The 26,886-nt window shown below is 35.3% G+C and overlaps 2 protein-coding genes, 1 long non-coding RNA gene and 1 pseudogene across 8 annotated transcripts; 2 read left to right on the top strand and 2 right to left on the bottom strand.

Moving 5' to 3' along the window:
• Window positions 1–693: 693 nt before the first annotated feature.
• Window positions 694–7,187, top strand: LOC114717834 (CBL-interacting serine/threonine-protein kinase 3-like). Of its 4 annotated transcripts, none has more exons than XM_028903042.1 (17): window positions 694–951; window positions 1,057–1,177; window positions 1,731–1,818; window positions 2,216–2,448; window positions 3,002–3,064; window positions 3,360–3,431; window positions 3,559–3,666; window positions 3,758–3,838; window positions 4,014–4,067; window positions 4,167–4,292; window positions 4,388–4,477; window positions 5,316–5,438; window positions 5,546–5,656; window positions 6,083–6,196; window positions 6,297–6,353; window positions 6,445–6,519; window positions 7,033–7,187. In XM_028903042.1, exons 1-17 carry the CDS (start codon window positions 938–940, stop codon window positions 7,105–7,107), a joined length of 1,605 nt encoding a protein of 534 aa, XP_028758875.1. In that variant the 5' UTR covers window positions 694–937; the 3' UTR covers window positions 7,108–7,187. The 4 variants fall into 4 exon arrangements, with proteins under 4 accessions (XP_028758875.1, XP_028758874.1, XP_028758876.1 ...); XM_028903041.1 differs by having other exon boundaries at window positions 1,713–1,818; XM_028903043.1 differs by lacking the exon at window positions 1,057–1,177 and having other exon boundaries at window positions 699–871.
• Window positions 7,188–15,568: 8,381 nt separating this feature from the next.
• LOC114717817 (uncharacterized) lies at window positions 15,569–24,501 on the bottom strand. The gene is made up of 3 exons (XR_003737753.1): window positions 24,490–24,501; window positions 16,227–16,241; window positions 15,569–15,781 (listed from the first exon to the last, which is right to left on the bottom strand). It is a non-coding gene; the product is annotated as an uncharacterized LOC114717817 (long non-coding RNA).
• Window positions 16,583–17,539, bottom strand: LOC114717816 (probable beta-1,4-xylosyltransferase IRX14; annotated as a pseudogene).
• LOC114717815 (protein TRIGALACTOSYLDIACYLGLYCEROL 2, chloroplastic) lies at window positions 20,069–26,377 on the top strand. Of its 3 annotated transcripts, none has more exons than XM_028903016.1 (6): window positions 20,069–20,125; window positions 21,905–22,549; window positions 22,682–23,011; window positions 24,462–24,577; window positions 25,484–25,574; window positions 25,663–26,377. In XM_028903016.1, the coding sequence occupies exons 2-6, from the start codon at window positions 22,031–22,033 to the stop codon at window positions 25,753–25,755; spliced, it is 1,149 nt and encodes a 382-aa protein (XP_028758849.1). In that variant the 5' UTR covers window positions 20,069–20,125; window positions 21,905–22,030; the 3' UTR covers window positions 25,756–26,377. The 3 variants fall into 3 exon arrangements, with proteins under 3 accessions (XP_028758849.1, XP_028758851.1, XP_028758850.1); XM_028903017.1 differs by lacking the exon at window positions 20,069–20,125 and adding an exon at window positions 20,419–20,464; XM_028903018.1 differs by lacking the exons at window positions 25,484–25,574; window positions 25,663–26,377 and having other exon boundaries at window positions 24,451–24,565.
• Window positions 26,378–26,886: the final 509 nt, after the last annotated feature.

Raw genomic sequence — 26,886 nt, 5'->3', positions numbered from 1 at the left:
AAAAATTGATAAATATGAGAAACAAGTTTTATATTTAGAACCAAAATCAACTCAATAATTAGGTCCTATATTAAGGACCGGATGAGTATAAAAGATAATTGACTAATTTGAGTATATTAATGAAATTTGTTAAATTAATTATTTGTAATAAATAGATATTATTTTTTTTTAAATCCTTACTAATCATGTGTATTAACTAAAATTACCATTTAATGGAATATTAAACATGTATAACTGCTATAAAGATTATTTTATAAAAATAAATAAATATGAGAGACAAAATGAATTAGAATATGATACTAACTCATATATTAACTGCAGGAAATAGTATATATCGATGCCAGACTTTTAATACAAGAAGATGAAGAGAAGAACAATGGGTGGTCATCCAATCAATTGTAAAAATTAGTAGAATGTTATGTTTCACTTAATTGCGTTGCCGGAAAGATATGAAATGAGATATATATATATATATATATATTTATTTTGCCAACGGCATGAAATGATCATAACATAATCCAACTTGTGTTGATAAATCTTGGCACATGTTGCTGTTGCTGATGCTGACGCGCCCGCTGCGCACTCCAGTCTGCAATATTTTGATTTCCGTCTTCCACTGTTGCTTCTTGTCCCTCCACTTTAGCCGCTCGCTTCATTCTGCTGCGTCATTTTCTGCTTTGTTTATTCATGCTTACTGGTTTTCTTTTGTCGTCTTCCTACCCGAATCCATGTCTCATATGCATTGTGGCCTTGTGGGCGTTGCTTCACGTGTTTGCGGTCTCGGTTCAGATTCATCCTCCTTATTATTAAGAAGAAGAATCGCTAGACTGTCAAATGGAGGAACCATAGAATAACCACTACATTGGATCAGGTTTCTCCATGGTTTTCAGCCTTTGAAGTTGTTTTTCTCGTGAATTTGATGAGCGTTGAATGTTGAATGCTGTTCGGGTGGTAAAGTTTGAACCGTTTTTCTTTGGAAGTAAAATTGCTGGGCTGAAAAATTAGGTTTTGGATAAGATCGTACTTTGGGTGAAAATTTGTCTGGTTGTAGTGCAGTAATTGGTGGGGCTGTCTTTGGGTTCGTAGAAACTTCTGGTATTTAAGAGATCACAGACATACCTCATTATCACTTGTCTGCCAGCCTTCAAGTCTTTCTTATCTCCATTGTAAAGTTCAGGTATATCCATCTTCTCTTTCTTCATCCGTCTGATTGCCTCTCTCGTTCTAGCTTTCTGTATGTTCTCTCTCCACTCCTCTCCTTCTCTCTCTCTCTCTCCCCCCCCCCCCATAACTATCCATCTATTATACTTCACCCTATGATCGTGATCTGAGCTTTTTGTTATTTCATTCCGAGTATCCTCTTGCGTCATAGTGGTTCTCTGTGCATTTTTCACATTGACTTCAGTTCCATTTTCATAATGCTTTGAATACCCCACTTCTGTTTCTTGTGTTCTTTTACATGGAGATTTTCAGTTTTACTTTTATTTTCTTCTTCATCTAAGTGTGAGAATTCGGGAGGACAAAATTATACATCTTCATGAACGCCCGTTTCCTGATACTTTTCTCCGTTGCATGATTCCAAGACCTGCTTGCGTTATCACTAGCCAGAACTTTCACAAAAATTGCAAAAACAAAAGAAAATTATCATTATAAAGTGTTGGGAACTTTCATTTTGGACATTGATTATTTGATTACAAATCTGGTTTCTGAAGGCAACAATTTCTTTGAAGGGTGTCGGGGCAGCTTGCTTTTTGGATTCGTATTCAATATTTTATTTGAGGGCAATCAATACTGAAGACCATCTCATTGATTTCCAGGGTAATTTTCTTCCAAGTCATATTGTTCGTCTCCTAGTTGAATATAATTGTGTCTGTTGCTTTATCATGTTCTTATGTGTAGGTTTGAGCTTGGTTTGAAATTTAAATGAGGTCTGTATTCAGTATGCTTCTTATACATGGAATCTGGATTTGATTTATCCAGTGTTCTCCTTTAGTAACTGAATATGGAAGGTCTCTGAAAAACGACCTATAATATGGCAAGATTTGCTGACTCCCAAGGATGGATACTAAAAATGACTTGTTGACTTTTTGCTCATGTACTTCTTGATCTTCAAAATCCATGTTCTCTTTGACACATAAGCACCAATAGCATTTCGTGCGCTCATAATGATTTGTTGACTTTTGGTTTTTCTACTAAATTCTGAGACTATGTTCAGGCAGGTTCCTTTTAAGTGGGGGAAGAGTTGGACTTTATCTGAAAGCTGATAAATCGTTCGGAATGAGCCAGCCTAAAATCAAGCGTTGTATAGGTAAATATGAGGTGGGAAGGACCATTGGTGAGGGAACATTTGCGAAAGTGAAATTTGCACGGAACTCTGAGACTGGGGAGCCCGTGGCTATCAAAATTCTGGAGAAAGAGAAGGTTCTCAAGCACAAGATGGCTGAGCAGGTAATTATGGGATAACATTCTTATACCATTTTGCATCATTACTCAATGTCATTCAATCAGATGAAGGTATCAAAATGTACGCCATAGTTGCTTCTTCGAATCTTCCCACAGCTTTCAAAATATTGCTTACTTTAGGTTGGCTAGAACCTAGTTTGCGATAAGAGGTTGCAGGCTTGAGAATCATCTTGTTCTTTGATATGGAAAGATTCATGTTTAGAGTCAAAACCTGTAACCGAGCAGGTTTGATCAATATCGATTCTTTATTCACTTTGCACTCTTTCTCTGACTTTCATTTTTCTGTCATTTCATTCCATGTGGAAGAGGCATAGAATTTATGCCATAATGCTTCCTCAGACCTTCCAAAAGCTGTCAGGGTACTGCTATATTTTGGTTGTCTTGAACATAGTTTTAGGTGGGAGATTACAGACATAAGAGGCATCTTGTTCCTTGACATGACTGACTTCCGATTTTGATTATAAATTCTGTTGCAAAGCTGCTTTCGATCCCTACATGATGAAGTCAATGCTCTGTATTTTAATATGTGTTTTAACAGATCAGGCGGGAAATAGCAACAATGAAGTTAATCAAGCATCCAAATGTTGTGCGATTATATGAGGTTTGTTTGTTTCTCTATCTGCTTCTACCTACTCTTGCTTTTTTTTTATTATTATTATTTTTTAATATTTAGGGAAGAGATGAATCTGAACTGAAATCTTGCTTACAAGAAAGAGACATCAACTATTTTATAGGACTGATTAAATACCATTGTTGGCTAGGAATAAGATTCCTTGTGAGCATTTTTAAATTTGCTGATGGTTCTGCTGCATGTAAAACATTAATTATAAAGTAAAAGAAAATCATGATGAAATTCTGGTAATGCCTGATGCTAAATTTTGTACTTTTATTTTCAGGTTATGGGGAGCAGGACAAAAATATATATAGTTTTGGAGTTTGCTACTGGAGGAGAGCTCTTTGACAAAATTGTGAGTACATGAACCTCTGCTTGTCTTATTTTATTCGATACTATCTTCTCATTTTCAATAAGTTCAATAATCTTTTGGAGGAAAGAGATAAAAGGTTTGTTTTCTAATAAACATTTTTGTTGTGAAGGTAAACCATGGACGAATGAGTGAAAAAGAAGCACGTACTTATTTCCAGCAGCTTATAAATGCTGTTGATTATTGCCATAGCAGGGGTGTCTACCACAGAGACCTCAAGGCAAGACCTTTTATCTACCTTTCACATCACATATTTGCAGGTATCAGAACGTTTAATTTGATTAGAACATCTGTTCATGGAATTTCTTCAGCCAGAAAATTTGCTGCTGGATGCTCATGGCCAGCTTAAAGTTTCTGATTTTGGGTTGAGTGCGCTATCACAGCAAATCAAGGTAACCATGATTCATTCTTTTTTTCTATTAATTTGATCTTATTGCTTAAGTGCAGTTTTTTTAAACCAAAAACTTAAGTCCAGTTGTAAACCTCAAACAAAACGTAATTAAGATCCGAAAGTGATGATTTTGCAAAGTGAGCATTTTTAATCTTATAAAATGATGGTGTTGACAGGACGATGGCCTGCTTCATACTACATGTGGAACTCCAAATTATGTTGCTCCTGAGGTGTGGACGAATGTCATATCTTGCTGCTTTCTTGTGCGTCGCATTGTGTGATTCACTTTATAGAACCTAAGCTTATAACAATTTACTCTTGTGACGCAGGTCCTTGATGATAGAGGCTATGATGGAGCAACTGCAGACTTGTGGTCTTGTGGAGTGATTCTCTTTGTATTGCTTGCAGGTTACTTGCCTTTTGATGACCCTAATATTATGAACCTGTATAAAAAAGTGAGCATTTTGAGAATTTTACTTTGCAATTTCCTGTCATTCTCAGTTTTCTGTTCATTACCTTTTTTTTCCCCCCCTCTCTTCATGATCTGCAGATCTCAGCTGCTGAATTTACGTGTCCCCCATGGATTTCATTCAGTGCCAGGAAATTGATAACTCGAATTTTGGATCCTAACCCCGTGACTGTAAGAAATAACGTTTGATTCTGTCTTCATCTTGTGTCAAGTTGTATGATTATTGTCGAAGCAAAAGACTCATTATGATTACAAACTACACTGTAGAGTTGGTTTAGTCCCCAAATTTTTGCCGTGAATGAATTGTTTCCTAAAATTATCAAACTTAGTACAAGTTAATCCTTCTGTCATGCCCCATGCTTACCTTTCAAACTTTGCTGTTGTTAATTGATCTCATAAATTCAGGTCTACATGGCCTGTTTGATCGAAGTAAATGAAACTCACCATATTGCAAAAGGCTTATGGAAATCTAAAATCCTCTTTCCATATCTAAAGAGACCTAAATCAAATAAATTGAAGATACATTTATCACTCCCTGGCCCCATAATATGATGAGCTATCCAAGGTATAGATGACCAAATATGGACAGCTAATGTGGGTTTGAAGGACTAATATGCAACAAGTCAGATATTTTCAGCAACAAAATCATTTGCTACTAAAAGTTTACGGCCTTCGGCAAAGGGTTTGTAAGTTTAGGGGACTAAATTGTTGGTGCATAACAAATCGGCTTTCCCAAAGTCACCTTGCTGCGGCCTAAACTTCGACATCAACAACAATGGCATCAACTAGATGCTATGACTTAAATAAGACATTTTTTAAAATCAGATATTGCTCATCCACCCCAAAACATAGAGCAAAAGGAAAATAAAAAGCAAAAGAGGCATAAATGATTTAAAAAAAAGAAAAAAAAAAGAAGGAAAAATGATCATAATCTTGTTGTATTGCTATTGTTGTTTTAGCACTTAAAAGTTTTGGTCTCCATTTCTGATTTACCCTAACTGTATGACAGCGTATCACTATATCTCAAATCTTGGGCGATGAATGGTTTAAGAAAGATTATAAGCCTCCAGTTTTTGAGGAGAAAGGGGAGACCAACCTTGATGACATTGAAGCTGTCTTTAGAGATTCTGAAGTACGTTGAGAATAATCTTTAGTGACTATATATATTTTATGTCAGTGCTGTGAAATTCTTGATGCATGAATATTTTCACATGTAAAAATTTTTGCCTGTGCTCGCAGGAACACCTTGTGACAGAGAAGAAGGAAGAACAGCCGACAGCCATCAATGCATTTGAATTAATATCCATGTCCAAAGGGCTAAACCTCGAAAACTTGTTTGATATTGAGCAGGTTCACAACTTTACATGTTAAAGCTTTTCCTTGTGTTGCCACTCATGGTGAATCTTCAGAATTTATTGAATGAGCATTTATTGTTCTTCTCCCTCTTGTATTAGAAGTCTGTTATCAATAGATGGAAATATTTTTGGATTATATTAAACGAGTGGAAGCAAACATGTCTGGCTTGCTGTATTTTCAGGCCCATACAAGTGTTTAACCTTTAGCCATTTAAATTATGCTTCTTCTTTTTTGGGGTAATATTCAGATACAGGAATAGCTAGATAATACTCAATTATGCAAGTTCAACATAAATTTCAGTTAACTTCTTCAAAACCGAACTTGATTGGCATAAGAAAAAAACATGTCCGACTATAGCACATAAAGAGGTTTCTTGCCTTAATACTGTCTGGGTTCTTACTGTGATGTAACTGGCTGCAGGCCCTGAAAAGAGAAACAAGGTTCACATCAAGATGCCCTGCGAAAGAGATAGTGGACAAGATCGAAGAAGCTGTAAAGCCTCTTGGTTTTGACGTGCAGAAGAAAAACTACAAGGTAAGCGAAATGTGTGACACTGATCATAAGCTAACACCGAAAGAACATGATCTACAGTTTTTTTACTCTACAAAAAATTTTAATCAATCTTCAACTTTAGATGAGGCTTGAGAATGTGAAAGCAGGAAGGAAGGGAAACCTTAATATTGCCACTGAGGTGAGTGAAACCAGTTCCCGTTAATCAGTGAAGTATAAATCATTTGTCAGGATAATGCATTGATAATCTGAATTACTCTTGTTTGGAACAGATATTTCAAGTGGCACCTTCTCTTCACATGGTCGAGGTGAGGAAAGCAAAAGGTGATACATTGGAGTTTCACAAGGTATATATTTTCTTTTCTCTCATTCTTTTATTTGGTTTACTTGGTTTCTGGCTGACCATCTTTATAGAGATATGTTCCGCTGGTCAATAATGAATCCAAAATTTGGGTTTATGATCAATGAGATTCCTTAGCACTCAGTCTTTTGAATGGGCCTTTGTTATCCCCCCAGTGGGTCCCACCTCTGCCCATTCTCATGTGAAAGGACTTGTCTTATGGCCTAACTAGTAAATGTTGTGGCAACCCATGTTCATTCCCAATTCTTGCATTAATAGAAAAACTGTGGTTTTTAGTTACAAGCGGCCTATTTGTATGATACAGACTCCTCATTCCAAAAAAAAGAAAAAATCTTTCTCCTTCCTCTCTTTCTAGAACCTCCCCGCCTATTTTAAGAAAGCTGGTCATGTCACAGTTTCTAGCTCATGTTTTCTCAACACCACGAGAAAAACAGAGTTAAAATGCTCGTTACAATTGGACTCAGCTGAAATGACTTTGCTTGCTTCACCCTACATGCAGTTCTACAAGAGTCTTTCAACAAGGCTTGATGACGTTGTTTGGAAAGCAGAGGACGATACTCAAGAAACGGAGTGAAATCATCAGTATCATTATTATCAAAAGCAATATCTTGATACCTCATGTCCTCCTGTTTACCAATTTCTTCATTCATTTTTCATCCTACAGCTTTCTTCTTACGTACAGTTTTCCTAGTTATTGTAGGAAAGCATGCATAGCTGTATGTAACGTTTTACTCATCAACAATCAAATTATGTTTACCAAACAAGAAAAGTGCTGGACTCCAAAAGTTTACATGTATCATCCATTTGTTAATCATATTTTCCTCTCCATCAGCTATGGGAATTGTGTTACTCGCATTCCAGAGTGTGGTGTAAAGTGTTGAGCTTAGGTGACAAACTTTTTGGCTATTTGAAGCCACATCGGGAAGTTTTGAGCTTATATGATGAAAGAACGGAACCCAATAATAACTGATAGACTGGTGGAATGACCCCCAATGTTTATTTTATATTCGTAGTTATCATGACTTTTGTATTTGAAGATTTTTCCCCCACATCAGGAGGGTTTGAACCCTGAATCTTTATGGCACCTAACCTACACTGTAAATAAGGTTTTGATTTTCAACCCAACTAAAGTAGTTTAAATGAGTTAAATGGTAAATCTGCTTTGACTTTGAGGGCTTCATACAATATAAGATCATCCAACAAATCATAGGGAATATCCCAAAAAGGTCCCCTTGAAATACCCAAAACCCAAATTTGTCCTACATTTTTGACTAATTCCTAATAGGTCAAAGGTCATTACTTAGGGATTTCGGATTTTAGTCAAATGACCACAATGTTAAAGAAAAGAGAAGGGGCAACATAACTTGCGAATTACTAAAGGCAACTTGTGAATTTACAAATTAAACCTGTTAACTTTCAAGACTATCTAATGATTCAGTTATGATAGGGAAACTTGTAAACTACTACAGGGAACTTGTGAGTCCACAAATTAACCTTGTTAATCTATATGGTTGTCTTGTGATTGAATTACTCTTCCAGTCTTTAATATAAGATTTATATAACTAATTTGATTAGATTAAGGAAGTTAGGTAAATTAGTTAATTATAAGAAATGTGACATATTTTTCCTAAAACACTATAATCATTTTTCTTAATACTCATTCTCTCTCTTCTACTTGATTATGGTTGAGGGAGTATCCATAGGGTAATTTAGAGAAAATTGATAAATATGAAAAATGGGTTTTATATTTAGGGTCAAAACCAACTCAACAATTGGGTCCTATATTAAGGACCCGAGGAGTATTATTTTCAATCTCTAATATAAAAGCTAGTTGGGTTGAGTTTGGTTTTAAATATAATATCTAGATTTATTTTTTCTCCCATACTAATCATTTTTATCTTAAACTATTCTTATCAATTGTACATATTAAAGGAGTTTGCATAAGGGTAGTTTTAATATAAATGATTTAAGAAGGTATTTTGAGGAAAACTAACATATTTTTATCAAGTAACTAATTCAATTAGTTTTCTTAATTATTCCAAATTAGTTGAGTAGATCTTAATGATTAAGAAAGTAGTGCAATCAATTTTGTGTAAAGTGTTGTGACTAGGAACTTGTGGATTGAGAAATCAAACTTATTAATTTATAAGACTATCTTATAACTGAATTATAAGAGGAAATCCAGACAATAACCCAAAAATATGAAGTAGCCTTTCAGTTTGAACAATATGAATGTATCTCCAGCATGCTTCAAACATCTAGCAGATGGAGTCTCACTTGCAGCCATAAAATTAAACTCCATTTTTCTTATTATTTTCTTACTAAATTTAATAACATGAGACTCATTTTCCTCTCCACACTTCAGGGCATAATTTATTTGCCATCAATAACATGAAGCAAACACGAAATCATTTTATGTTTTATGAAATAACTGCCTCATCAATAAACAAGGTCTTACCGCCTCTTATGCTTAATATTAAGAAAGTTAATTAAATTAGTTATTGGTGGTAAATAGACATTGTTTTTCTTAAAATACCCTCATTAATCATGTGCGTTTGAATTACAAATTGATAGTAATTTCTTAACATATATAACGACTATAAGGATTACTTGAAAAAAAATAGATAAATATTAGAGATAAAATAGAGTGAGAGTCTTATATTTAATATTTAAGACCAGATTAAAAGTTAAACTAACTCTTATATTAAGGACAGAAGGTAGCATCATTAAGTGCCCGTTTGGATCAGCGATTAGAAAAGCAGCTTATGGAAAAATAAAGTTGGTAAAAGTTAAATTGGATAAGCTGAATTGTGTTTGGATTAGAGTTCAGAAAAGTTAGTTTGCAAAAGTGAGATTGGTAAAAGCTTGTTTGGATTATAGTTGAGTAAAAGTAAGTTTAGCTGAAAAATTACCAAAATGGGTATGAATTTTAATAAATAATGAAACATGATAAAAAATTGATTTCACATAATACAATGAAATTGAAATAATTTAATATGAAGAAATCAAATTTAATGAGTGAATTAAATTTTAAAATTTTAAAGAAATCATAAAAAATATTTTAAATATAAAGTGAAACATGAAAAAAAGGAATTGAGATAATATAATGAAGAAGTGAAATTTAATGAGTGAATTAAAATTGAAAGATTTAGAGAAATCACAAAAAAATATTTTAAATATAAAGTGAAATATGATAAGAAATGAATTGACATAAGACAATGAATTTAAATTAATTTAATATGAATAAGTGAAATTGATTAAGTGAATTAAATTTGAAAATATCAGAGAAATAAAAAAAAAAGGCAAATAAAAGTGAAACATAATTTGAATGGATAATAATGTTTGAACTCCAATTTGTAGTATTACGAAAAAGTGAAATGAAATACTAATATTGCATAATTAATTAAATGATTAGCTATGGATAATTTGGTCTCTAATTGCATCACGGACACAATTCATATGCGATAAAGACTATGAATTAACATTTGAAGATGATGGTTGACTAGCTTCAGCCTGATCATGTTTGCCAACTATATTACCATTTTCAGCTTGTTAAAAATAGAAGTTGAAGCTTGAATGTCTCCTTATAAGGTTATGAATGGCCATTGTTGCACAAATCAGGTACACTGTACACTTGTGTTTGGAAGTCGTAACTGCGCATATTTTGTAGAATTTGAAATCTATTTTTCTAAACACCGAATGTTCTTTCTATTGTGCACCTTAAACTGGAATGATAATAATTGAAGGCTTTGTTACTATTTCAGAATCCTACTTGTCATCAAAAGTCCGGAAGGTGGTAGCGCTCAGATCTGTATGGATCTAGATATCCATTTGGTGTTGGATATCCCGCATCAACCAAGTAATATTTTCCTAACAATTCATGAAACAATTTGAGACATTGTGAAATGAATAGAAATATGAAATAATTAAAAAACGTGCATGATTGGAGATGCCATAAACATATACCAGGAGGTGGATGAGAGAAACTTAGAGATGAATTTGTAATAGTATTGTCAAATATACGAGCATCATGTGCAGATCCCTCCCATCTTGCCAAGACAAAAGTGAAATACATATCCCAATCACATACAGCCATGACATTTTGTGATGGATTTTCTTTTCTGCTAATAAATTTATTTCGTTTTGCAGCGGGGACAACACACGGTATGTGAGTACCATCGATTGCTCCAATTGCATCCTTAAAAAATGGATCATAACGTGGATCATTCTCAATTTTTCTATGAGTTCCACGAAATGAGGATCTATGAGTCGAATAAGTTCACTCGATAGGCTAAAGCAAGCTTGCAGTACATTGTGAAAGTGTCTACTTACAGTTTTCCCTGAACGTTGAAATCATTCCTGGATCATCCTATTGCATTGTCCATGTGCAACCGTGTTTAAAAACATAGCGATCATTTCTTCAATTCCTACGTACTTAGACTTTCATAAACCATGTTCCTCTAATTTAGTACATAAGAGGTGGAAAACATGTTTATCCACTCTAAACATTTCAGGATATCGATCATCATGCCCATTCATAATGCCTTGTACCCATAAATTTCCTATCTGCTCACTAGTTCTGCAGGGTTGTTTAAACATATACATTTCACAGTAATGACCAACCAATGCATCTTGTGTTAATTCCTCATTAATCATAAATAACCGTCTTGAATGGTCATTTTCGTTTCATTATGAATCGTTATTCCAATTCCTCAAAGTATATTCATTCCATGGTGAATCGTCATTCCAATTAGTCATTTCTGGAGTTAACCTTGTGACTATAACGACAACAAAGTGTAAGTACTATAAGGACTACACTAAACAAAGTGTAAATAATTTTCATACTGCAAACAAAAAAACCAAAGACATAGATGACAAGTAGAAATTAGAATAAATATATTACATAGTCATTAATAAAGTTCTTACAACAAGTCATATCAGTTCAGGTTCAAACAGCAATCAGTTTAAGTTAACAAATGCAGTAACAACAGTGAAACAACTAAATCCTAAACTAAATCCTAATCTACAGGTCCCTTCCATGTGTCTGGGTCTTGTACTGTTGGTATTAACCACGCCAACAACTTGCTTTTATTATGCATAAACCCTAAATAGGCTCGCCTAGCCCACCTCAACCACGTAAGCATCTTGGCACATACATAATATAGTTGATTTTTACCATTAAGCTCCTCAACAGTAGTCAGGTGTGCCAAAACCTTGTCAACCAGTTAGGGATCTTCAACCAATGCTGCTGCTCAATTGTCAGAAGCAGCTACTATAACACTAAGACTATCAGAAATTTTAGTAGACGCAGTAGCTTTTTTCTTTTTCTTTGCATCAGACGTCTCACCCCTCTTCCTCTTTCCATAGCTTCCTGAGCCACTTGGTCTAGTACTCACAGGGTTGTTTAAGCTGTAACCGGCGAAGTCATCTGTGAACCTTGCACTAGCTATTGGGTCAACACTGAAATTTTTGTCCTCACTATCCCCCGACCCTTCCTGTTGGTCCAGGCAGACTCTATAAACATCCTCCTCCTCTTCTGTGTCAGCCTGTGTCACAGGTGTCGGCTGGGGTTGTGAGACTGATGGTGTGTACATATAGTCTCTCAAAGCCACAACATCTTTGAATATTTTTTGCAGATCTGATGCAAACATCAACCACTGATGTCTAAATTTCTTGAAATTAGGGTCCACCTACATTACATTAAGATGATTAGGGATAATTAAGCGAAGTCTTAACGGATAATCAAAATTAAAACTCAACCAACGCATATAGTTACCAGTAATTTTTGTTGCCATCACTCAGCGGAGGCCAACACCCTATTTGTGGCTACATCATAACCAATTCCAGTCTCTCCAGACATCCCCACAACTTCCAATCTTTTCTCAATATATCAAATCTATTCTTCAATTGCCTCCTATCATACTTTCTCCCGCTCCTTTCCTAAAGTTCTTTCCAACTTTCCTCCAATCGGACTTGTAAACGATGTTCCTTGTCGTTTCTTGTGTTATATTTGCTTGGCGCAAACATCGATTAGAATCTTTGTCGTGTAAGGATCCCATATCGCTTTTCCCTTATCATTGTCCATTTCTCTATGCCTTTTGATGGAGAGAACACTAATTGAATCAACCAAAACCCTAAATATGTAATAATAAAAGCCATATTATGTAATCACCAAACAACATATATATTATTTTCTTAATATTATTGTGAATTTTTTGTTATCAAACTCGATTATTATTATGAAGTCGTAGAATATTAATTAAGACATTGTAATTGCTATTTAGTTTTCTTATTCAAATTTTTTTTAAATTATAAGTATTTAATTAGTGGTAATTGGTTGTGAAAATTTTTTCAAAACTAAATTTTTATCAATTATTTTTCTTATTGTTTGAAAAACAATTGTTCATCTTTGAATTGGAGATGCCATGTTTTAATAGAAACTTAATTAGGGACGACAATTTAGTAGTTAATTGCACTATCAAAAACTTAATTAAAGGGACAAAACAATAGTTAAAATTACTTTTTCTTCAGTCTATACAAGGTGTTCACATAAACCACTGAAGTCATAAAAATTAATATATTAGGAACAACAAGCCTTTTTAATTTTGACATAAATTTTCCTTGCTTAATGAATAAGCATCTGCTACCAATGGGAAAGTCGAGTTTTTCATATGAAATTGCAAATTCAGGTTATTGGATTTACACCAACGGAAACCATTAATTTTTTGTGCATTTTTCTTTCAAAATTCCAGCAGCATTGCAACTAAATGATTAGCGTAACACAATCTCATATACACAAGCTCATATGCACGTATACACAATCACATATCCAAAATGATCATCACAAGCTCTATGTAGATCCATTGTTCCAACAGACAGCCGTTAATTCACCTCAACAGCTCGTCAAGATGACCAAAACCACGAAGAGGGGAAGAAAAAATCAGACCACCGATGAGCAGAGGCAGACGATCATGAAAACCAGAAGGAAAAAAAAAACAACCACCGGCCAGCAGAAACAGAGGACCAAGAAAACCAGAGGGGAAAAAAAAAAAAAGAACAACCACCGGCGACCAAGCACCAATTTTTAGGCTTTAATTTTAAGGCTTCCATCCGGCAACGACAAATTCAACAACAGCGAATTCAACCATGGGATCAAACCAAAAAAGAAAAAAAAAAGCTACCACCCAACCGTAACAGATCAAACCAACCGAAGGCTGCCAGAGATAGATCCCACGGTGTATCAGACAGGCAAGGCAAGATCTCCACGCACAGCTCGAAGAGCACAGGTAGACGGCGGTGACCAGCTCGGACTTGCGAGGAAGGAACAGCCTCTAGCAGGCCACGCACACCTCACACCCACCACGCTGAGCTCACGACCATGAAAAAGCAAAGCTCACGGCGACCAGGAGGGACCTTCTGTGGGCGACTAGTAGAGGAGCAAGGGTGGGAGTTCTGGGTGAAAAAGAAAGGAAGTGACCGAGCTCGAGGGAAAAGGCAGATGGGAGAAGAAAAAAAGAAAAAAAAATCTCTGACATTGTAGAATGGCTAAAATTAAGCTCTTCTAAGCCCCTTCAGGAACTTATTCAATTGGACGGTCAGATAACTTAAAATGGAATAAGCCCAATCAGTTCCAAAGCTCTGCCAAACAGCCCTTTATCTCAACCCAGCTTATTTTAAAATTTAAGCTACTTTTGGCGTCAGCAAACAGATAAATTTCAATGTTTTAACACTTGCTTAAGCTTATGGCAAATAGTAACAAACTCCTGGGCCACAATGGCAAACGACAGCGGAAAAAAGAGGACATGGGCCCATGGGCGTTGATAGCTCCCTTAGTTTGTAATATTACCACTCTGTTAATCATATTTCCTTTATTAATAACTGAAAACAATCACGCCGAAGGGAAAGCAGAATAAAAAGGAAGTCTCAAGCGTTGAGAAACCGATTTGTGTGGAAATTGTACTGACTATTTGTTAATGTACTAGCGATAGTAATGAAGACGAAGAGTTGGGATTTCCATGCGATATGAACTTGGATTTATGACCTTATTCTACACTATATCGGCCACATGCAAATAAAAAAGAGAAAAAAATATTAGGTATTTTAAAAATAATAATTGTTTGTGGGCTGTGATTTTATAAAATACTCCTTCAGTTCTAAATATAATATCTACTTTATAGTGTAATTTACACTACAAAATAGGTTCTATATTTAAGATCGAAAGAGTATTATTTTGCTTGAGAGTGAGAATTAATTTTGATGGAATAAATTATTTATGTACAGTAATAATTAAAAATAAGTTTGTTATTTTATATTAACGTATGGTTGGATAAAAATAATAGCTAAAAAAACTCTTGCACTGAATTAAGAAAATTTAGTATTCTTATGTTTCTTTAAACTAGCATGAAAATTGGGAAGAATGGATCACAGCAAAATACATGTAAACTTAAAAACGTTTCCAAGATCAGCAGGCATTTCCATTAAAAACTTGATGGATGATATCCAAATTCCTCAATTGGAAAGAATGAATCACTATGCAATTACTGCCAATCAAACACGATAAGTGGAATAAGCTCTCATATTCCCATGCTATATACTCCAATGCCATTATCCAAACAGGGCATATGGTTTATCAATTTCCTAAACAAACATATCTGTACCAATTTGGCACTCCGTTCACTTGGATTTGCTTCTAAGAAGTGTGACTACATGTCTACCGACTTGAAAACTACAAATGGATACTTTTTTCAAAGAGAAAAGGAACAAATGCAAAGAATAGAAATGTGGCCAGCTTCTCCATTAGGTCAGATCCATGCAATAGTTGGCCAAGGCCAGCAGACGGCAATCTTCTTGTATCCACAAGGCAGCGAAATTCTCAGATAGCTCTTATTATCATCTTAGTTCTGTTCAGAATTTGTAGAGACTTGTGAACGGATCACTTTGATTTCACTCTTTCTCTTTCGGATGCGCCTGGATTGAGATTTTGTAGATTTACCACAAGGCAGCGAAATTCTCAGATAGCTCTTATTATCTCTTAGTTCTGTTCAGAATTTGTAGAGACTTGTGAACGGATCACTTTGATTTCACTCTTTCTCTTTCGGATGCGCCTGGATTGAGATGTTGTAGATTTAGTTGGCAGCTCTTGAGTGCTAATTGACAACTTTCGTTTGATGAGAGCTCAGGGGCAGCATCTGGCCAAGGACTTTTTTTTCGATGGAACAGTGACGTCTAAAGGAGGGTCAATTATCCATCTGCATTAATTTGTGTCAAATGTTCAGAAGTATGCACAGAATCATGCTTTGGGGACTGAAGAAGTTTCGAGAATATATAAAAATCCACGAAATAGAATGTGTTTTGATGCAGGTTCTCAAGCCTTGATGCTTTGGCGACTGATAACCAGCATTTTTAATGTAATAATAATTAACTTCAATGGAATCCTTGTAATGATAATTATGATGAGATCAATCAGTTTAAAAAAGTATGGGATTAGGATTCCATGAGTCCATATAGACATTTTTACTGACATGTGCCACAAAACGACCATATTATAGTATCAATCAGCATTCATAAGTTCTTGTGTGCCACCAACAGGATTTTTCAAATATACAAGCATGTTTTAAGAATAACATATGCATATGAAGAAATAAGCTTGAGGAACAAGTTTATTATACTGAAAATCAAGAGGAAACGGCTGACCTGGGAGGGAATTTGCTGTCGGACCGAGCTTCAACACGCAGCCACCACCAAAGCAAAACTTGGCTTCCACAGCTACCAAGTGGTTCCACCACAGAGGTGTCCTTGAGCAAAGACAGTGGACTCTCTATCTCCCCATCTAAAGCATCAAGATCCTTAATCCACTCTATTGGCTGGGATGTAGATTCATCTGTATTCACGGAATGACCAAGTATTCCAACTGAAACAGCACCTATCCATTTCACACTTTGGATTTCATCAAATAGCTCCATACTATGTATATTACTGTCATCCGCAAACATCACAACCCCATCCAGCTTCTTTTTTCTCACATTCTGTCGTACATATAGAAGATAAGCAAACGACACAAAATTATAAACAAGCTATTCCTTACAGATCATATAAAAGAACATTTTAGTCTCTAATTGTCAGTAAATACTGGTTGCGTTTCCCCAGTAACGAAACTGAAGCTAATTGGCAGTGCAGAGAACATGAACTAGAAATTTACCTCAAAGCATGAAGCCGCATGCGGGTCTCCAACTTATGCCTTGCGTCCCATGAACTTGGCATCCGCTGATTGAACCCAATGTGGATGGTTCTAAGTCCAGACTTGGCAAATAATTGAAGAGGTCTCCTTGGTGATTCCGCCGGCCCTCCACCACGATCCACACTAGGTCGTATGGCAACCAGCATTAGCGACTGCATCACGCCGGTCAAATGAAGAGCCTGAAACGTCCGTACTAAGTCGTGGCGTGATCGCAATCACTGTCTTGGGGTTCTTCACTCCAAACTGGAGCCTCTGCTCCCTCTGAACTCTGTTAATTATCTGGTGAGCCGTCATCACCTCCACGGGATCCGGATGGCCAAGGTCGTATTCGGATTCCGTGCCGTCCAACGACGACCCTGCTGGCGGAGCCGCCAATAGTGGTTCCATTAGCAGGATTTTCAAAGTTGGCGAAGGGATTGGAAGTTAGAGCGGATTGAGAATCAAGGGATTGGAAGTTAGATGAAGTGGTGACGAGAAAGAAGAAGACGAGGCGAGAGAAACGGAAACCAAGCACCAAACTAATGAGACAACAAAACTCCATGAAGGACAAGCCAGAAAATGGCAGCCGGAGAACTTTACGGGGCCATCGCGGAGGAATCCAACTGGGGTGATCCTCGGAAGCCGTTAGTCCGGCGGTTTCAGGTAACTCTGATGCAAAGCCGAGAGCTTCATAATGTGGGATCACCGAAAAACGCCTTCAAAAATATGACCCCCACCAAAAACTCAACGGGCATAAGGAAAAATGGAAAACAATGTTGCATTTGAAATCAAACCGTCGGCATCAGAGGTTTCTGCTTACTACTACCTTAAGAACAAAGGAATGATGGCAGGTGATGAGCCAACCACCAAGTGAAGAGGACGCAATTATATCGAATATATTGTTATGTTATTAGGTAGGTGCTGGTGTCTCACTTTGATTATAACATTCTACCATCTATGAAGGATTATATGAACTTACTTGCTTCAATAATTTATTTCTCCCTCAGGTCAAAAAATAATTTATTTCTCCCACTCTGCTAGCTTCTAAACATCACACTTTTGGCAACTAACATGCTTTGTCATTTGTATTAGGTAAGTTTGTTTGCTTCAATTGTAAGTTTCTATGCCCATTTTCTTCTTCCACGTTTATGTTGGGTTGGGTTGGGTTGGGTTGGTTTGGAGACACTTTAAGGCGAAAACTGGGTGGCAGAATGGGTCGAGCTTCATCCAACACGTGGTGTATATTACTGATTTCCTGGGTGACAAACGAATTTTTCGTAATTTAAAAAGAACATGATTACAATGAAGAGAATTGTTATGAGATTCCAACTAACAAACATAATTACTCCCTCTGGTTTAAATACTCGCGAGGTCTGCTTCTATAAACAATAACTACTATTTTCCTTTTTTCCCTAAATATAGATAATATTTACAATTTATCTTAAGTTTTTATGGCAAATTTTCTATTTTACCTCATTAATTATTTATTTTAATAATCAATATATTTATTATCTCATTTTCAAATCATCATCTCTCTTTATCATATGCTCTTTCTCTTTCATAATTCTCTTTATTATACTCTTCCGGTTCTATTTATAAATTACTTCTAACATATTTTACACAGATAAAAAAAAACTTTAAACTTCATTAACTCTCGTTTAAAATTTAACAACTTTCTAACTTTATCCCTATTTAATATATATTATACTTCATATAAACAAAGTCAACATAATAACAAGTTAAGGGTAAAATTGTACATCCGTACAAAAAAATTTTCTCAGTACCTTATAAATATGACCAAAAAATGTCTTTTCTCTGCCCTATAAATAAGACTAGAGGAATAATAATTCTCTTATTCTCTTTCTTATACTCTCTTCCCCATAAATAAAAGTATTTTTCAGAAAGAACTTTCATTTTTTTTTTTACCAATTTATTATTTTTAACTGCTTTATGATCCCATAATGGAGTTCAAAGTTGCTTATAAAAGGGGATGCAGTGAGTATAAGCTAAATTTTATCTATTTATATTTACCAAGAAACTAGTTAAAATCAATTTAAAACACAAAATATGTCATGCATGAATTTTTTTTAATATGCCCTTATTAATAAAGAGAATAAATAAAAAATGTAATAAATAAATTAAAGAGGAAAGACAATATATGACGGTAAGATTGAAAAAAAATTCATTAAATACTTAGACAAAAGTGAATGTTATCTTATAAAAAACCAAATCCCTCCAACAAATTTTAACTTACACCAAAGGAGTATTAAAAAGTGTGGTGTCAATGGCAAGTTTCAGGATTATAAATCACAGTTACTCATTGAGATATACTTATAATTATTTTCTTTTCTTGAGGTTTTATTGTAACTCAAAAAATATGGAATTATATATAGAGGAAGAAGTGACTAGTGATAAAGACAAAATGAAAATAAAATCAAGTTTAATTAGTGTATGTTTTTTGTATGCATATTATACTACCCCTATTCTTTAATATAAAACTAGTTTGACATCCAATTTGATCCTAAATATCTAACTTAAATTAAATGTTTAATTACTATATGTTTGTTGTAGGTATGTTGAAGTAGTTGCATATATCAAATGTTTACAGTTTTAAATGGTATTAACTAATACGTATGATTAGTAAGGGTATTTTAAGAAAGACAACACATATCTATTACAAAAATTTAACTTAACTAATTTTGTTAATCTACTTAAATTAGTTAACCAGTTCTTATAATAATAACCGAAAATAGTATAAAGTTAGAGAACAAAATACATACTTTTAGCTAAAATTTTTAATCTAAAATGCTCCCAGTTTAGTTTCTTTTTGAGGTCTTGGGGGTTTGAAGTTTCCATGAACTCAAGGGGCGCATGAGTTTTGATAAATAGAATTAATAATTGATAAAATTAAAAAAAAGTTGAAATTATAATTATTTAATTAACTATTTTTCTTGATTGATGTGTTTTAGTTATAAATGCATTATTTAAAATGGATGTTATATATATATATATTCATGGACACATACACTCATATAATTTAAATAATAGTAGTAATATAACACTGTGAAATTTCTATTTTCCTCAAAAAACTACATGTTTAAAAACATTTTCGGGGTCGGGGGTAATACCGTACAGCCTGGTTGATGAAAGATTGGTTGGCAAAAACATAAATAAAGTTTAATGGAAATTGTGGATCTTATTTGGGCTCATTGGGCTGCACGCCTATGAGGAGGAAAAGGCTTTCTGGGCCAATCTTTAACATGAAATTGATTCAGGAAATCTAAAACAGCCTCCGATTCTCTTCGTCTGCCAAATCGTCCATGACTCTTTCAGCAGCTACGTGGGGATCTGTTTCATCCGTCCATTTTCACTAGCAGTACGTGTTCCCTCATCACTCTCTCTGATTTTACTCTCAGCATCATTTTATTCATAATTCTTTTTCATAATGGAAACACTGACACTAGTGGCTTGAATTTTGCTCCTTCGACAACATGAATTGTTTCGAAGAGAAAGTTTGGTTTTTGGAATCATAATCGGATGCTAATTAAATTAAAGTATGAAACTTGTTTGAGCTAATGTAAAAGCGAAGCGATTTCTCATGTTACTTGATGATTTGAGTATAGATGGATAGCTAAAATGCTCAAATTCAGATTCTTCTTAAATTACGGTGCCGGAATTCGACTTCTAAACGAAGCTCATTGATTTGAAGATCTAAGTACACTTCAACTTCTAATTTCTCCTATGATATTCGCGGGAAGGGGATAAAGTATTTGAAGGGGTTCCTTTTGTGCGTGGGTCTACGCTCTTTCTTCTAGGCTACTAAGACAACTACTTAGAGAGTAGTGTAGGGCATGGTTGTTTACGCTTGTGCTGAACCTGTAAACATGTCATACTGTCTATAGGACTTGATTGGTAGTCTTGAAGAGAGACGTAGGGCGGTCATTAACGGGGTAGGATGGTGTAGTGTGCAGTGGGCTGGAGAGACAACTTGATTTACCGATTGTAAGTTCGATGTGAAATTGGATAGCATTCCGCCCTCTACTGGTTAAATGCGACAGTGCCATTAATGAAATGGGTTTTAAGGGTGAAATTATTAGTACTCCTCCGGTCCTAATTATAAGACCCAATTGACTTATTTGAGGAGATTAAGGAAGTAAGTTAAGTTGGTTATTTATAATAAATAAGTGTTGTCATTCCTAAAATATCCTTGCTAATTAAGTATATTGGCTAAACTATCATTATTAGAAGGATTATCTTGGAAAAAAATGTATAAATATAAGAGACAAAATGGATTGGGTCTTATAATTAGGACCAAATAAAAAGTCAAATTGGGTCTTATAATAAGGACCGGAGGAGTATTATCTTAGTGATACTAATCCAACCTGAACCTTCAAAAAGCACTTGGGGGAATGGGAATAGAATGAAAAAAGTGACTCTTTAAGTGAATAAAATTTTTGGGTGCCCCTAAATAAAAACTAATTTTAGAGATTATAAAATTAATTAAATTAGTTATCTATAGAAAAATATGTGTTAGTTTCTTTGAAATACTCCCTTCAATCTTTTATACCGGAAATTACTCCTATTAATGAAAACTCTTTGTCATGTGTGCAAACCGATCATTTTGGGTAAAAAATAATAAATTTGGAAGATAAAATAGATTTAGCTGTTATAGGACCCAAGCAAGTCCCTCAAGTCTCAACTAGCTCCTACATTTAGAAATGAAAGGAGCATTTAAAAAATACCCCTCCCGTCCTAAATATAAGATTCCTTTTGTAGTGTAAATTGCACTACAAAATGAGTCTTATATTTAGGATCGGTATATTGGTATTATTGAATAATGTTAACAAGGATAGCGTCAAGTTGCATGCAAGAATTATTTTCCATTTCCTTCAAGATTACCAAATGGAGCCATAATCGGGAGTGCTTTGAAACAGGGCTGTGGGATGGGTTTTTACCTAAACGTTCACCCCAATCAAGCCTTTAGTAGATTATTGATTTCTTTCGGCCTATTCCATTCAACGTACTGTTCATTTATAATCAATGGACCGTTAGAACCAACAAAGTGGATCTTATCAATATTTTTCATTTTGAATCCTTTTCATGTCTTTTTCCCATCCATCATGCATTTAACGCTGATTATAGTTTCTATGGTTAGGATTTATAGCTCCACGAGGATGTTGCAACAGCTCACACATCTGTAGACTCGTATCCAATTCAACTTTGAGAAGTAGCTTCTACAGATAATAGTTGCATAAATATATTATCTGAGGTTGTGTCAAAGATGGGTGGAAACTATCCAGTCCATGTCTTAAAATTGCCAACTGCATTTCCTCCATCGTTGATATCCCTACCTGGGAATTCGTCCAACGGCGTCCCTTATCTTCCATGTAGATCTCAAAAAAGAATCAACAGAATAAGAGCTATGTCAGCTGATGTAGGGCCTGGAGAAACATCATCTACTTCGGAAGCAAAGGATCCTCTGGCTCCTGTTTTAGACCTTCCTCTTGCTGTTTGGAGGCAAGCACTACGTCCATTAAGTGATTTTGGGTTTGGTCGGAGGAGCTTCTGGGAAGGTGGGGTTGGACTGCTTTTAGTATCAGGTTCAGTTTTACTTGCTCTTTGTTTGGTCTGGTTGAGGGGTTTCCAAATACGGTCCAAATTCAGGAAGTACACAGCAGTTTTTGAGTTTGCTCAGGCGTGTGGTATATGCACTGGAACACCTGTAAGGATCAGAGGCGCAACTGTTGGCAATGTCATTCGTGTTAATCCTTCCTTAAAATGTATTGAAGCAATCGCTGAGGTGAGTTTCAGTATTGTGATTTTATAAATTTATAATCTTGTTACCATGCCCTTTTTTTTACATGAAAATGTTGATATTTTGCTGGGATTTGGAATTCTATGTTCTGTGGAGCTTGAAAGTTGTAATTTGTAGATTGAAGATGACAAAACAATCATACCACGAAATTCGCTGGTTGAAGTTAACCAGTCAGGTCTTCTCATGGAAACTCTGGTTGACATTACTCCTCGGGACCCGATTCCAGCACCTTCTGTTGGACCTCTTCACCCAGAATGTCCCAAAGAAGGTCTCATTGTGTGTGATCGAGAAAGGATCAAGGGATACGAAGGAGTTAGTTTGGATGCATTGGTTGGGATATTCACTCGCCTTGGACGAGATGTAGAGGAAATCGGTATTGCTAAGAGCTATTCATTGGCTGAAAGAGTTTCTTCTGTTATTGAAGAAGCAAAACCCCTTCTTATAAAGGTCTGATGTAATCTTCTTATATTATTGTAACTATTGATGCTCTAATTTCTGTGTCTTTTAACAGTACAGGCATTCCTCTTGGAATTTTCATTTCTAGAGATTTGAATCATAGACTTGATGATCTTGCTTTTTTGCCTGAAATATTTGTTTTCCATGTTTCTTCTTCTTTGCTTGATAGAAAGATTTGGATTCTAAAGGTTCTCAGTACAAACACATTTTCTTTTTGTTTGTTTAAGGTCTTTTGGTGACTCATTCTAATGCAAAGCTATTTGTTTGTGTAATGGTACTTAATAGTGATAATAAATCTGATTTGCCTCAAATATTTGCAATAAGGTTTTATCACTTATTGCTTGTATAATTTGTTTGGAGAGAGGATTCATTTTGCTCTATTTTGTACCTATTTGAATTGAATTGCTCTGTTCTCGTTAATAAATTAGTTTTTTCATTAAAAAAAAATGTTTCAGAAATTAAGAGACAAATAATCATGCTCTTTTGGCTTTGTGGAATCGGCTTGGCAGATTTGAAACAGGCTGTTTGGTCTATGATGAGAGCTGGGTTTGTTCACGCATTTAGGCGGGGGCTTTCCCCTCTCAGCATTTCTCACTTTTTTTAATTGGTGGGGAGAGGGGGATTGTCCCTTGCGGATCTTTAAAGGGGTTGGAATGGTCATGATAGTTGAGGTGTCGTTCATTTCCTATTGTTTTTCTTTTGTTCAGGCCTTGAGAGGTGATATCATATCCTCTGTTTTTGTCCCTTTTAGTGTTGTTCTCTTTTCTTACAAATATGACTCTTGCATAATGATAAATAACAGCATCTGCAGATGCATGTGTGTACTAGTTAAGTTCTTATCCCCACATTAAGTCTTGCAAATTTGTACGTTGAACCAGAGCACGAAAATGCCTTAGAACTGTCTTGTCTTCTTGGAAGGGATGGCATGGGAATTCTTAAATTCACCGTTTTTATTTTTATGATTGCTATTGTACAACATCCCTTTGTTTGCCAAAAAATGCCAAATCGTAAAATTTTAATTGGGTTATTAGGATCTCAACTGGAGCTTGACATTCTTAGATGTGAATGTGATCACATGCTGGACAGCTAACAATTCATGTTCATGTATTATTACGTTTATGTAGGTCTTCCAAAGGAAATATCCTGCTGTCAAAATCTGCAGGAATCATTGTGTAGTTAAAACTTAAAATTATAAATTTTATCTTCTTCTGTGTAGACTTGATTCAACATATGTAAACTATGGGGTTTTTTGCTACAGCATCCACTGTAGTTATTGTGGACAAATTAATAGTGTGAGTAAACTGAGGAGCTTTTTGATGCACCATCATTTCTGTTATCTTTGTACTTTCTCTTTGTTGTGACTAAATGTTGCTTAATTTTGAAATTATTATGCTACTCATTCTCATCCCGTATATTTGGCTTTGATTTAGTGACGTCTCAGATCAAAGCCATGGCTGATGATGTTCAACCTTTGTTGGCTGAAGTTCATGAGACCGGTCTGTTGAAGGAGGTCGAGAATTTGACCCGAAGCCTTACGCAAGCCTCTGAAGATTTGAGGTTAACAATAGAAACCTCTCTGGGCACTTTTATCTGTTATTTCATGCCTGCATACACACCCTTGTAGCACATTATTACTGGCACATAAGATACCTACTGTTGTGTCAACATCATATTCTTCGGATAGATCCTGAATGAAGAAACTTGGGAACGGGGTGGGGCCAAGGATGAGGTTGATGTGGAATAAGAAAATAAGGTTTATTTGGGTTAGGCTTCTTCTTTGATTTTACGTTGGTGAGCGCACTTGCTTGTAAATACATGCTAGTAAGAGTGGTTTATAGCACAGGATTGCTGATTTAAAATGGAAACTAATATTTTTCTTCCCAAAAATGGTGCGTTTTCGTGCATGAGTATTTTTACCAGTTTTTTCCATGAAAAAGAATAATGCATCGTTCTTGTACAAAGCTTGATATATACTAGAAAAGGTGAGCAAAGGTCCATAGAACTTTCTAAATGAGAAGGCTTGCATATAGTTTGTTTTATATTATTTTGTGCCACAACCACTACCCTTCTTTTTCTTTTTTTGTGCCAACCATCTCTTTTGACTCGTTCATATTCGAACCCCAATGGGATGTGGCTCTCCAAACATGGCCAAAATTTTCGTCCGCTAGGTATGAATAGGCTTTACTTGAGGGCTATTGTGACCCTGCTATTGGACTTGATCATCGTTCTGTTGTTGGGCAGCCTGTTAGTGTTTTTTTTTTTTTTTTGGGGGGGGGGGGGTGTAAGGTCAACCTGTTAGTCTATGTCCTGTTGAGGAGCACGCGCTGCACTGGGTCATCATCTATGTTGACCTGTGTCTGCCTTCAGTTTCTAGTGAAGTGTTGCTCATTCTAAACCTTTATTCTCTCTCATGTTTAGCATGGAAAATGTTATGACCACTAACGTCATGCAATCTTTACACAGAAGGGTACATTCATCCATCATGACCCCTGAGAACACTGAACATATTCGCAAGTCTATTTACACTCTCATTTTTACCCTGAAGAACATTGAGGTAGGCTGTAATTTGGAACCACTTATAAATTTAATTGATTACAAATGATTTGGCAAACTATGTTCTCATTTTTGTTGCATTGTTGCAGAATATTAGCTCTGATATATTGGGTTTCACTGGTGACGAGGCTACAAGAAGGAATTTAAAATTACTCATCAAGTCTCTGAGCAGGTTATTGTAAGGTCCAAATTAAATAAAATAGGATACATCAGGCAATTACTTTCTTCGCAATGCATTAGATCAATGGTGACATCGGAGTATTTCAAAGTACTTTGTACTCCTTTCTGTAGCTGGTTCTATGGTGCCACGACCCAAGATTCTGACGTAGAAACACGTTTCAATTATTCTACTTAAAATGTCCAATTTCATGGGAATGCTCATGATCTTCGAGAATCGCAGATGTTATTGATTGAGGCAGCCGAGTTGACAATGTTTGCTCCATCTAGGAGACATGAAGGCGAATCTTAACGGCTTGCCTTTCCCCAGTTAAATCATTTGAGAGAGATCACTGGCGTTCAGCATCCAAGTGTTTCATGAATGCAATTACAGTTGTTTGGATCAAGATATTGATCCGTGCATGGTCATTTACCGGAACCTGAGCATTCGGATTAATGCTTGGAAGTTGATTATTGTTTGAATTGTGTAATTTCCCGTTGTTCCACCACCCGTAGCCACCCTTCTGCTTCTTAGTATTTTTGTGATAGTATCTTAGTTGCTGTTTCCTGTTTGGCAGATTCTTTGTAATTAAATGTTATGGAAAGCATCTTCAATTCTTCATCATTGTTTGGTAATCCCTGTTACAAGTGGCTGCTTGTTCTTCAATCTACTTCAAGCTAATATTTTTTGTGATACGCACATTAATCTAAGATGTACAATCTCGTAATATGTGCACATTAATCAGATGTATTTGATTCTGGAAGTCTCAAGTTTAATTTGCATGTTAGTAGTAAATGTTACAACTTATAATGAAATTGCAATATTTGTTTGTGATGGGTTTAGAAACAATGGACAAGATAGCTGGCGAACCATTTTTTCTTAGAATGACAAATGAGCTGGTTTTGTTTACATTGTTTAATTAATAAAATTTAAAGTGACTTTTATCAGTAATTTTAAAACTATAATTTGACCCATTTTATACTTGGCTGCGTAAGTTGAATAATTGGTATGAAGTGCTTAACTTGAAACATGCAATGGCCGGCCTTCGCAAATTGTATTATAGGTGAATTTAAAAGCATTTAAATGTTTCGTAGAGAAATGAAGAGAAAAGGAGAAATTGCTAATTAGTAGTATTAAACCTTCCAAATATTCAAAT

Source organism: Neltuma alba, unplaced genomic scaffold, assembly GCF_004799145.2.
Source record: "Neltuma alba isolate B1F8T4 unplaced genomic scaffold, ASM479914v2 tig00011777_pilon, whole genome shotgun sequence".
In the NCBI taxonomy this organism is placed as follows: Eukaryota; Viridiplantae; Streptophyta; class Magnoliopsida; order Fabales; family Fabaceae; genus Neltuma; species Neltuma alba.
The sequence above is the reverse complement of the archived record's forward strand: the minus strand, read 5'-3'. Positions and strand labels throughout refer to the sequence as shown.

Excerpts from the sequence above, each read along its gene's own strand:
- LOC114717834 (XM_028903041.1), top strand. Across the intron at positions 4,068-4,166 it reads CAAATTATGTTGCTCCTGAG|GTCCTTGATGATAGAGGCTA; the intron begins GTGTGGACGAAT and ends CTTGTGACGCAG. Across the intron at positions 6,520-7,032 it reads ATACATTGGAGTTTCACAAG|TTCTACAAGAGTCTTTCAAC; the intron begins GTATATATTTTC and ends CCCTACATGCAG.
- LOC114717815 (XM_028903016.1), top strand. The coding sequence starts at position 22,031 with ATGGGTGGAAACTATCCAGTCCATGTCTTAAAATTGCCAACTGCATTT. Across the intron at positions 24,578-25,483 it reads CAAGCCTCTGAAGATTTGAG|AAGGGTACATTCATCCATCA; the intron begins GTTAACAATAGA and ends ATCTTTACACAG. Across the intron at positions 25,575-25,662 it reads TTACCCTGAAGAACATTGAG|AATATTAGCTCTGATATATT; the intron begins GTAGGCTGTAAT and ends GCATTGTTGCAG.